Consider the following 13403-nt stretch of genomic DNA (forward strand, 5'->3'; position numbering starts at 1 on the left):
TAAGAAACTGCCACAGACCAAAGAGATTGGGGAGACATGCCAACTCAATGCAATGTGATGTCCTAGATTAAATCCTGGAATAGAAAGTCCAAGAGTTTAGTTACTAGTAATGTAGCAGTATCAGTTTCTTTGACAAATGTACCAGGGTAATATAGCACATAACAACGAAGAAAAATGAGTGAGGGGTACACAGTAACTCGCTGTAGTATCTTTGTAACTTTTTGTAAATCTAAAATTAGTCCAAAATAAAAAGTTTATTGAAAAAAAATTCAGTGATGGCTAACATGATGCACTTAAGAGAATGTATTAGGACATAAGGAAGAACATTTGCAGATATCCGGCCAGATCATCAAATATGGGCATGCAGTATTTACATGCTTCATATATTCAAGAATCTTGTCGTTACAGTGGACTTTTATACTAGCAGACACAATAAAAGCAAATTGAATGATTATTTACATGTTCTTCCCATTATATTTCTGTGATATTTATTAGTATTTTCAATTCTATTTTTGAAGGTGAGAAATGACTCAGAAGGTGGTGGTATGTGCAGTTTGAAGTGAGCTGCCTCAAGCCAGGAAGAGCTCTGCATAGAGCAGTCAGCCCCCGCCGAGTCCGGCTTTAAGGACCTGTAGACTGATGAGCAGTAAGTATGACGGTAGGGCCTCTCCAACAACAGCAACCACAATAATCACGGCTATCAGTTTTGGTAGCATCCTAATGCGCCAGACTTCGCACCAGGGGGTTCATATGCGAGATTACATTTGACCCTCAGCACTGTATGAGGCTGCAATTATATTCTCATTTTAGAGATGAGAAATTTGATCATCAGAGAAATTACTTTGTCAAGGTTGCAAATGAGATTCAAACACAAACATTTCTGACTTCTCTACTAAATCACTAAACAAGGAAATTCCATTAGGACAAATGCCTAACTAAATACCTAAATTGGGTACAATCCTATATCATTAGTTTTAACAAACATATTGAATATTTTACATTATTTGTTATATGCATACATATATATTTGGTATATACATATATATACAACATATATGTTATATACATAGATAATATCCACTATACTGAGATCATGTATGTAAAAGCATTGTTTAATACCATATCTGATATACAACTCATGTTAGCTCCCTTCTGTCTTTACAGGCTACATCTGTACCAGTTGAAATTGGCTCCAAACTGGTTTTTACTTTTTGTGTTTAAGGCCCAAGATTCATGTGAATTATTATGTCAATTCAAAAGTGCAGAGTAATCTAGTGTCAAAAGTAAGGTTTAACCAGTTAACATAAGATAAACAGGTGTGAACATCAAGTTATCCTAGACAAATATACATACATACACACACACACACACACACACACACATCATATGTCAATGAATCTCTTCTGGGGTTAGAAATATACCAGATTTTCCATAACTGATTATTCTTTGCCTAGATCATATAATTACATTCTTTATTAAGGACCCATTTATATATTTCATTCAATTTACGGGAGTGATTTTCTTCTGTCATTATTATAGATTTGCTTTAAGATTTTTCTTTAATATGACAACTTTCTCTTTACCTTCTACCTCTGAAGTTGAATAGACTATCCTCTCTTGCAAATCATAATAACCATTATCTTCAGGATTGATAAATCATATCCAGTGAGGAAGATTCTAAGTGTTTTAAGTAAGTCTGGAATTTACCAGAAAGAACTGAGGGAGGAACTGTCAAGGACTAACTCTTTCCAGGCATTATTTTAGGGGTATTGCCCCCAGGTAAGATGGGGCTAAATGGAAGAGAGGTGGAAAGGATTGGAAATAGTAGTCATCCTTCTCTATGACAAAATAAGCAAAGCAATGAAAAGGGCTGCATCCTGTGTTACCAGGGAGCCCTGCATTGCAGATGGAAGCAGGGCTTTGTTAGACAACAAATATCTGAGCTTATAATTTAATAGGAACAATGATCCAGATGTATGGACAAGATTCTACTAAACAGTGAAGGCAAACAGCTACAGGCTGCCTGAATAAATCATTTGGTGTATCATCAAGAAAGAAAAACTAATTTTTTAAACCCAGTAACACTCTCCTGCTCTAGTCCAGACTTTGACCACTGACAATAAATGAATGACCTAGGAGGATCACTCCCTTTGTTCTTCTGGGATGCAGGTCAGAGTACATTCCTAGAGTCCCTTTTACCTCTATTTTGGTAAATTAAATTTTGTTTAGTTAATGCTTCTGAAATAACATATCGATTTTGGCATGTGCATCACATGTGGACTTTTGTCTTTGTATTCAGTTTGAGCTCTGTCAGCCTTCCCTTGAGTCTGTAGTCAGTTGCAAGTTGGAGCCAGGCAAAGAGTGAAGGTGAGTAAGAGCAAACCCAGAACCTCAAAGGGCAAACTTCCCTGAAAAACCACAGGTTAGAAGCATCATCATGATAAAGTAAAAGTAGAATGATTGAGTTGGTCACTTTTACTTCCAATTAACATATTATTTTCTTCAAACCCAAATCTCTGGAATGGGTCTTTAAATCTTTAGAATAACTCCTTTTTTGAGAGTTTCTTTGTTCTTTTGGGTCTCAAAGACACTACTGAATTTATCAGACTTACATTTATGCCAAGTTACTTATCCTAATTTAAGAAGTTTCTTCACATAGAAGTTTTATCACATAAGACACGATGAGTAAAGCACTTGCCAGAAAATGTCATCTTCTTGTAAAAACTCAAATCACAATTACCTCTGGCAGTAGTGGATAGATAATGCCACAGGAAAGATAGAACAGATAATTGAAAGCCACAGATAAGCCTCAAATCTCATCTCAGTGAGAAAATTTCAAATGCGACCCCACTCCAAACTGACTTTCTTCTGAGTCGATGGTAAGCTGCAAAATATTACTTGAGACGTATTATCTTTTTTATTTTTGATTTTAAGAGCTGTAAGCTATTTGTTTGGAAGTTTGAAACAAGAAAGAACATAAAACACTGTTTTTTGTAATTAGTATCCTCTAGAAGTCAATTTAGTTTACATTGCGGCCACATCTTCCACCAGAAATATATGCCCATCACTTTATGGGTTAAATTAGATTTGTGCTAGTCTGTCATTTGCAAGCTAATTTATATTAGAAAACAAAGTGTGCTGTTCACAGAAGGAAGAAATGCGGAGGTTTGGGGAATTGCTCCTCCAGCTCAGGCTTTCCTACCAAAGGAAGTCAGAGTGAAGGACAGATGTGAGAAACTAAACGGTATTGATGTCTAAGGAAAACAATGCAAAGGGTTGAGGAAGCTGAGCAGCAAGCAGAGAGCAAGAAAGGAAGAAATTTCACGCAGAACCATCTAGGAGGTTCAGTGATTGGGCTACCAGGGAAATGGGTCCTTGCTCACTGCCAGCTCACGGTCCTAGAAGCCCCTGCACTCAATCCTGGGACGCCCTTGGATTTCAGGACTTCTATCCACTAAGGCTCACTGCAGATCACAGTCTCAGAAATCAGAGCTCAGAAGTGACCATCCCAGGAAGGCTTTCCTGTGCCGATCCTGCCAGCTCTATTGTCTCCTCTCCCTCTAGGCAGGTCCACGCTTAGAGACCATTTCAGGATTGGGTTCATAAATCTTTAGCTCTACATAAAACTCTCCTTTTCTATTCCCATCCTTGCCTGTTCCCTTGGACACTGGTCTTCCTCATCTTCTCCAACTTTATTGCACTTGACTGTTGGTCCCCAAATTATGAAGGAGCCCAGAACTCTAATATTTAACTCAGCTATGGCCTTAACTTCTGGCCTCTTTTATCCAATTACCTCATATTTCATGATGTAGACAGAGATCTGAAATAGTGATCAGAATGTCAAAAGTGCCCAGTAAATATTGATTGACAAGGTAAACTAACAATTAGCTATGTATTCAAAGAAGCATGTAGAAAACAACCATTGAGAAGTAATTCATATGTTGATTCAATTTCAGATTTCAGAAACAATGGCTCCTCATCATCAATAAATTGCTTTATCGTCACAACATTCCATATCCTGTGGGCCTTTCTCTGACATCATGTGGATGCACAGTATCTAGAAGTGCCAGATGTGCCTTCATGGATAACTCTGCCATGCCTACCTGAAGGGTGAGAACACTATTTGATAATGCAGGCTCCAGGAAGAGACTTGTGTGATCTCAAGAGTTTTCTGGATGTTACTGTACCATGTGGTATCACCAACTTTTTGCTTTTCTCATTTTAGGCAAATCTAAGACTAAAGTGGTGAATAAGCCAAGAGATCCGGACTTGGCATGCACAGAAGGATTCTTTTCTTCCGCCGCTTTCCTTTTCCAGCTCCATTTTCTTTAGCCCATATATTATCACTTAGAGTTTGCACATTCCCTAGTTAGAGTTATGCTTCTCTTCATTTCTCTAACTATGATATTCAGGCACAAGGACTAATGAATCTACCCATCAACCTAGGGAGGATCGAAAAGCTGGAGATCGGCTGATCGCATGAAATCAATTAGGCACTTCCAACTTACAAGCTTCTCGGAGCTTCTCTTTGTCATAGTGGAATCCTTCGTAGTCTTGTAAACTGATTTTGTTCACCCGGATCCTCAGGCGATCTGGGACAGACTGGGGACTGCAAAACAAGAACCAAGAGGTCAGATACAAACGAGAGAGCAGAATGGGCAGTCGTGCGGCTGGAGGGACTAGGGGAAATACAGTCTCTGCATGTTCAGAAGAAAAAGTTCACATTCAAACCAGAATTGTGGATTCTTTACCAGAATACAGCAATTATCTGAAGAATACTTCTCCAGAAAACTAAAGTGTCTGGAATTTAGGTAAGAATATGGAAAAAAAAAAACAGAAAGAGGCTTTGGAGACCATTTGTATGTCATATTTGTTATTAATTTATTAAAATTTTTCATAAGATCATGTGTTTAGTTATACAATAAATTTGATGCAGCTAATCCAAAATAGTGAGAAGTGGCCTGGAGCTGTAAAGCATCATAGGCAAATATGCCCGTGACGGTCAAACACAGTTGGTGGCAGCAGGACCCTAAGAAGAGACAGAAAAACTATGAAAAAGCAGACTAACAATCCAGAAAGCATAGGACTGAGATTGAAATAGCTCTATACACCTCAAAGTCTCTGAGAGCACCTCTCAGTCAAAGTATATTACAATAAATGCTGCCTATGATGGTGCCTCTGAGCACCCCAATATGAAGAAAAAAAAATTAATCATGTACAGTGAACTTACTTTAGGAATATAATGAAGTGTGTGACACATTGGCTCAGGACACATGCTAAACAATTAAAGATTATAGCACCAAATTTTCTGAAGCATCATGCTCACCCTCAGAATGTCTATAACTAGACTCCTTGGATTTTCTTAAGTAATATTTTCAAAGTAGCTGAATCTTGGACATGAGTTGAGTGAAATAATTTAGTTTTCATCACCACCACTATGGACCAATATATTTCTTCAATATATTAATATAACACAATCCTTACTTCTCCTTGAATACTACCTTATACTTAGATTCATTAGTTGAGAGAATTTTCTCAAATAGAACCTTACCTCTGATTTTTTATATTAAATGGTGACATAAGTCACCATTGACTAAAGTAAAAAGAATAACATTACTCTTCAATTCATTTTATAAGGGAGGGAAAAGGAGGAAAAAAAAAAGAAGGAAAGAAGGAAAAAGAGGCAGAGAAAGAAAGAAAGGAAAGAGAGAGAAGGAAGGAAAGATGGGAGGAGTGGAGGGAGAGAAGGAGGTGGGGAGGGAGGAAGGAAGAAAGAAAAGAATGGAATGAAGGCAGAAGTAATGCTTTTACAGTACTAGTCAGGACACTTCTCCGTACCTTCACCTCAAACACACAGACATAGGCACTTTCCCATTTAATTTTATTTCAACTCTGGAGGAGGGAATGAAAAAATAGTTTAATCTTATTCTCTTATCTAAAACCTCATTTTAGGGCAAAGTATAGTACCTTCCTCCATATGGACTCCCACTCTACTCACCCAAAATAACACATACATATCCAACTGTAATACATATGTGCACACCCACACACGGTGTTCTCTTTCTCTCTCTCTCTCTCTCTCTCTGTCACACACACACACACACACACACACAAACACACACACATGCAGATTTAAACTGTGACTATTTTAAAATGTAGATATAAGTGCACAAATTCTAAAGAGAGATGGTAGACAGGTAAAAATGTCTAAGGTTCACTACATTAAAACCAAACCATTACAAAAGCCACACAGATGGATATTTTGGGGAGAAAGTTGAGGAGACAGATTCAATAGCTATATTGATCCCTCACTCGAAGTGTGTTTGTTGGGTGTCTATTGTATTAGCATTGTGCTAGACACTGAAGAGGTACTGATGAATAAGGCTGACATGAGTATGTAAGTTGTGATGGGAAATATAGTTTGACAGCATAATATTTGTAGATACAGACTCTAAATTGGTAGAACAGACCTTAACTATCATGTATACCCACGCCATCATTTACAGATAGGGAAACTGAGGTTCAGAAAGGTGAAGTGATTTCAAGGTCACATAGCTACTAAGTGGCGGAGCGGAAAGCAGAGTCTTGGACTCTTTCCTCATCAGTTTCATGCTCTTTCTATTGTACAATGATCCTTTGAGGAGTCCAGATTCTTTGGTCAATAAATACGAAGAATCCTATTGATTTGACAGCAAATCTATAGAGTACAGATTAGCAGAGTTCAGTGATCTCTATGTGGTGCTCAGATTCTCTACCAATAAACACTCGTCAAGAGGATAGTTAAGGAAACAAGAGGACACTGAGCAGATATCACAAATGAGTCTGCAGAACTGTATGTAGTTAGAGGGAAGTCTGACACAACATATTGTTAAGTGAAAAAAAGTCATGGAAAATTATATATGGTATAAGCTCCTTCGTGTAAATTGTGGAATTAGGAGTTTGTATATAAAAGAGAAGTGTCTGAAGAAATGGTCAACAGGCTGTTCCACCAAGTGGTTATCTCTATGTGGTGGAATTTGGGGATTATTTTACTTTGAGTATCATCATTTTTAAAGAAATAATTATTTTAGAAGTATGTCAATATATAAATAAATAACTCAGGAAAACAGTAAAAATAAGGATAGTAGCAGAGAGTTAGGTATTAGACACTAGTAGGGAGGAAAGAATTTAAGTGACTGACAAAGTGAGCATACAACATTCATACCAAACCTTTACCCGGAAATTAAGGGTGCCTGATCTATTTATTTCCAAGTTCATTCAAGCGATTGGAAAAGATCATAATTAACAAATATCTGCCTGCAAACATAGTAGATAAATAGGATGCTGGAAGCTTAGAATGTGGTGACCCAGCATGCTGTCATGGGAGAAGGCGGTGGGGGTTGAATGAGCTCCACCTAAACAATTTTTTGAGATATCAGTAGATCTAATGGCAGTGGGCTCTCGTCTTCTCCACTGGACTTCACTACAGTGGCAGTTGCCAAGTGGGAAATAAGATTTGGAGACCAACTGCCAACCAGTCCCTACACATCTCCCCCATGCAGCTCCCCTGACTTGGGGCTGGTACCCAGTGTGGAACACCTTTCCCAAAATGCATCAGCGCCTGCTCCCTGTCCACACACTTCTACTTCCCAGGTTGTCACCTATGCCCTCTGACTCCAACCTGCACACTGGCCTTCTACCAATCTTCCTGACTTCAGGGGCACACAATGGACATACACAGGAACTATCATTTGGATAGAACTTTACAGATCCCAAATAAATTCACCTATTGTCTCCCTTCATCTCCAGAATGACCAGCTAAGCAAGACAGAAGAAAATGAAGACTCTCACTAACAACCACTTAACACTCTCTCCCATCCACCTGCCTACATATTCACTCTCTTGTTCCCAGCTCCCACCTTCCCCCAACAACCTATGATAATTCCCACTTTCCCATCAACAGAAGCCTGCTTAAACCCAGTCTTCTGACTAGGGTATCTGCTGTTTTGTTGCCCATCAAATGTTGTCCCAGCTGAGGCCCATTAGCAAATTTGAGGGCACATAGGGTCCATGATGGGAAACCTTTGTGAATGATTCTCAACCCTGGTGTAAACAGCAGGCAGGGGAGGCAACAAAGCAAAGTGGTTAAGAGCTCAGGCTCCAAGTCAGATTGCTTGGACTTGAAATAATATTCTTCCAACTACTGGTTAATCAGAAAACTGTGTGTTTCTGTTTTCTCATAGGTAAAGTGGAAATGACAACAGTACTCACCTCACAGGCATATTATGAGCATAAAATGAGTTCATACATATGATGTGCTTAGAAAAATTTCTGGCATACTATCAGTGCTCAACAGACATTAGCTATTATCACTATAATAATTATTCTAAAAATTGCTCCCCTAGATAAGGTTTTGTCTAACAAACAATAGCATCTGCTGCTGCCAGATACTGAAAGAAGTTTACAGCACATACAAAGACCTCCCTAGACATTTCTGACAAACTGCTGGGCTTCCTCTGGAGGGAGATTGCCCAGCTTGGATTGTGGCGTGACATTTTACACTCCTGGATCTTCTCCCACCTGGTCTTTGACAAGGCCAACTAACAACATGAAAACAGACAGCTGGAACATGGGGGAGAAAAATGCACAGAGATCAGATGAAAGCCAAGTAATTCAATTTTGTCCCTTTATGTCAAAATATATTAGTGTCCTATTAGTGGCTGACTAAAGGTGGAGGATGACAAAGCTGTTCCTCGGAGTCTGGGGAATAGCACTGCCATTAGTTTTCCAAAATTAAATTTTGCCAAGGAAGTTAGTAGAGCATAGAAGAGACTAACAACCTGGGTAAAAATAAATTTGCCTCCCTGCCAACGTCTACCCCAAGCTACTCCCATGCTGACTTAGGCTCTATAGCAGGGGTTCTAATCCTGGCTTCCGTGGAGCCTCTCGAGCTTCCCGAAAGGGATTCAGCCATCTGTGAACTCCCTTTCATACAGGGGTAGCGACCTCAACCTGTCTTCTTCACACTAATTTCCTCTGCAACAGTGCGATTGAGATCCTTAAGCAGAATGGAAGTTCAGGGCTCTGGACTGAACTCCCAAAAGTCTCCCAAGAATATTTTCTCAAGAACCATAATAAGAGCTCCTCTCGTTAAGTCACTCAGGTGGGCTTCCAACAACCTCCAGACCCCAGCTTCCCTTATCCATGTTATGCAGACCTGTTGCCCTGAGATGTTAGAACAGAGGGGACTGCCGTCCCATCCAAACAACTCCTTGAACTCTCACTGCTATTCAACTGACCCTTAATTCTTGCTGTTTTCTCCTGTCCTGTAGATGTGTCAATAGCTCTTTAAAGAAAAATCGTTCCCATGTAGAATTTCAATCTATTAAGGTCAAATTCCTGCCTTCTCCTCTCAAACTTCTTCACCCTTTCAGTCAGTTTCTTTAGTGTGCACTGTTTCTCTCAGCCTGATAAAGGACTCTTTTCATCCAATCTCTCACCCAGGCCAATCTCTCTGTGGATGAAGCAGATTAGTAGGGTGCTTTGGTTCCCCAGGGTCACTTTTAGACCATTGAGGCCACATAATTCCTTCTTCTTATTGTAAACATGAATCATCTGGAAGTGATACCCTTTAATATTAATACAATATAGCACAGTGGGTAAAACAGGATATATAGCCCAAAAATATCTTAGTTCCAATCTAAACTGTCAATCAATTTGTTTGACCTTGAACTCTAAGGTTACCTTCTTTAGAACCATTTCCTGATCTGAAAATGGGACTGATATAGGAATGTAGTGAGCATGGAATGAGAAGGTCCATATAAGACAGTTAGCACATTCCTGGCAAATAGTTAAGTGTTCAAAAATAATATTGTTGTTGTTGTTACTATTAGCACCCTAGTGGTTTGTCAATTTCCACAAGCCTTATACTTGTTTATTCAGTCCTGGATAATAACATCATAGTGGAAGCCAGAGCTGCAGCTCTAACGAGCAGTTAGGAGACAGCAAACCTCAGCAGGCTGAGCCTCTGTCGACAGGGTTGGGAGACAAGATTCAGAGTAATGCAGCCATCTACAGTCTATTAGATCAGAATGCAAGTGGAGATGGTGAATGTTTGCAAGATCTTTTACTTAAAGATATTAAAAATATAAATCCTAATTCATGTTTCAGAGAAGATCCTTAAAATTATATAATTATTCCACATTTTATACCTTATAAATATCTTGTTTTCATTAACATTTATTAGATGGTTCAGCATAAGACTTGCCTCTTGTAACATTCAATTTGTAGACACATAAATCTTTATGAAGAAGTGTAATTTAAACAATCATTTGCTACTCACACAGAGAGAGCTGGTTTTCCTTTGTGAGGCAGAAAAGCATCACAGCTCTCCCTTTCTCCCTCCAGGCCCAATTTAATAATAAATTGCCTTAACGTCTTTCAGGCAATGCAAATGTAAGATTCTACCTGATCATAAACTGGATATAATAAAGTATGTTTCTAACTAATCTGTAATAGAATTAATTTAAACTGGCCCTCATTTTATGAATGGACTTTTATCAAAATATTAATTTCTAGTGTGAATTCACAGAGTGAAAGACTCTCCCTTCCTCCTCTTTGCAGCTCCAGCACCTAGAACAGTGTCTGGCCTATGTTGTTTACAATCAATGTTTTTGAAAAAATGAGTAAATGAATGCAAGGAAGTTAATTCCTCAGGGACTGTACATGGTTCTGAGGATGTATTACAGTTTGGTATTAGAGCATCTCTGAGCTGCTTTTTAGCAGTTTTTCTCTTGGTGAACCTCAGGCATAAGTCTGATTTGGTCATATATTTTGTCCTTTGTCTGATCTCTGGATCAGGAATTGTATCCATGCTGGACTGTACACTCACTTCCTTGTATCTTATCTCTAGTGGGGTCCACACAAATAAAAAGAGAGAATAAAGACCATACAAGTGATACATGTCCCCGCGAAAAAGGTAATAAACCATTTCAGGACTACCTGTTCTTCAATCAAATAACAGGGAACCACAAACATCTATCACAATATCCTTACACCAGCTATCAAGCTGGGCCTTATTTAAATATTATTATGCTCAATGGCTTCCTTTAGTAACTTCCTGCTGAAATTGCTGAAACTTACCCTGGAACATATTCAAACTGCCACCAACAATAACCTATCTAGAAACGTACCCAAGAAGACCTCCTTACATTGAACACTAAAACCAAATTGAATCAAGGCTTTGAACAGAGATTTAAAATGAATTTTCAACACCTGCTGAGTTCAGACAGAATCCTAATAATTCAGTCGTCTTCTGTCTGGAGGAGGGAACAATGCCTCAGGAATCTGAAATAAACTGTACAGAAGTTTTTGAATCTCAAGCCCAGGATAAACCAAAATCACATTAGCAGCAGCCAGTCACGTGCTCCCCCTCCCCAATGTATTTTCCTAGAGAAAATACCTTTAAAAGTTATTGATTCTTTTTTGATAGAAGTTGAATAAGTCCTCAGTTTCTAAGACATCCATTTATGAGGAGGCTAATATGGTATGTTATGTGTACAAATTATTTGAGACAGCTACTCCTCCAGAACTTCCTATAAGATCGTGGAAGCATTATAGGGTTGAGAGGGATCCTATCTAATTCGATCTTTGCTATTCCTTCTGATTCTATAAGCCCCTGTGATTGCATCTTCATACAGCTACTCAGTGTCTGCTTAATCCTCGCCCGGCAGGGTCGCGCTAGATGGAAGTGGGTTAGTCTTTGTTCCACCTGCTCTAAGCATTTACAAATTCTCCCCGAAGAGTCGAAATCTCCTTCTCCACAGTTTCTGTATATTGGCCCTTCTACTACTGTTTCAGTGGGTATTGGGTTTAACTCACTGAGATAATCAGTCCCAGGGACTAATGGCAAAAGAGTGCAAACTTTAAGCACCAAATCTATACACATATCAAAGAAATATATGCCAATTGAATGGCTGATAGATTAAAATAGACAAGTACCAAATATCAAGGAACTTTTATGACATTGGCTGAAACAAAACTTAATTTTTAAATTTTCTGGAGTTCTTCAAATGCACATTGTAATTAACATTTTCACACTTCCATGGAAATTTGTGACAAATTTCTATGCTTTTGAAATTTGTAATAAATGAATATGCAGCAGAGTGGAATCACCATGTGGTTATTATGAATTGTCTTTTCTGCTCAGTGTCATGTTTATGGCATTTAAAGGAGAAGCAAAGGTGAAGAATGAACAAGCAGTGGCTTTACTCAGTGACATTGCAAAGCAGCTCCACAAGGATAGCAGTTTCATCATTTTCACTTTAAAGGAAAAGAAACAGACCAATAACCTTGATTGATATTTCAATTCTCCTGATCACCCATTTCTTTCTGTGGTATTGAATGTCATCACTGTTACTGGCTCAGTCACACAATTCTGATACTTTGATGTAGAACCACCCCCACATACCTGTCATGTTACAACTTCTGGTTACCAGAGTCACAGATTTATTTTTTAAGTCAATGACCGACTGCCACAGAACCTCAAAGTTTCCTCTCCGTAAGATTGCACGATATCTTCAGTTTTTCCTTTCCTTTTATTCATGCACATTAAATTCCCTTCTCAATTCTCACCTGAATTCACCCTTCAGTAGCTTTCCACAATGTGGTTAACTCCCTGCTCCCCGAAGCTCTTTTCTTTTGGATTTTAGTTCAAAACACTCTTCTGGTATTCCAACTAAGAAGTTTCCAGAAGCTCCTTCTTTCTCTTCCCTGCAATTCATCCTCCTCTAACTATCTTTCAAATATAATACATATGCTTCTTCGACCCTTCCTCCAAAACCCCTACAGACCAAGCTACCACCATCTTGCACCTACACTAACTGGGATTCCTACATCCGAAAATTTTACAACACTGCACTGTTAGAGATGGAAATGTGATCATGACATGATGATTTTGCTTCCCCCATTAAATCATGAACTCTTTGAGGACAGGATATCCAGCTATCTCCATCTTTAAATCTCCCACAACATATGTTTAATACGAGCCTTTCAATATGTGTTAAACTACTACTCCCCACACAAACTTGCTAACTGCAACGACAAAAATTATTTTTCATGACAACTGACTACATTCTTCATCTTACCTACTCATGAGTGATATGTAATGTGCATCATTGGCCAGAATAGGGACCACCCAACAGAATTTCATTCAAAGGAAAAATCTACTCCCATTACTAAAACCCATAAAAAAGAAATAATCTCAATGCTCATGCATCATATTATTGCTGTGCTACCTTCACATGAATATGGAGTCCAAGTCTCTGGCTTGCCCCTGCATAATGTGAATGAAGAAGAATTTCTACTTGTGGTTAGATACTATCTGTAAATTTAAGTCTCATGAATGTGGAGTCTTCTGCCCTGGT

At 38.6% G+C, this 13403-nt stretch overlaps 1 protein-coding gene across 2 annotated transcripts in view; it reads right to left on the bottom strand.

Moving 5' to 3' along the window:
* Positions 1-13403, bottom strand: part of DGKI (diacylglycerol kinase iota) — a 405374-nt gene that overhangs the window by 108790 nt on the left and 283181 nt on the right. For both annotated transcript variants that reach the window (XM_069461741.1, XM_069461740.1), the window contains one exon: positions 4509-4609. In XM_069461741.1, the coding sequence (XP_069317842.1) occupies positions 4509-4609 (101 nt within the window). The remainder of the gene's footprint in view (positions 1-4508; positions 4610-13403) is intronic.

Source organism: Eulemur rufifrons, chromosome 29 (genome assembly GCF_041146395.1).
Source record: "Eulemur rufifrons isolate Redbay chromosome 29, OSU_ERuf_1, whole genome shotgun sequence".
Lineage (NCBI taxonomy): Eukaryota > Metazoa > Chordata > Mammalia > Primates > Lemuridae > Eulemur > Eulemur rufifrons.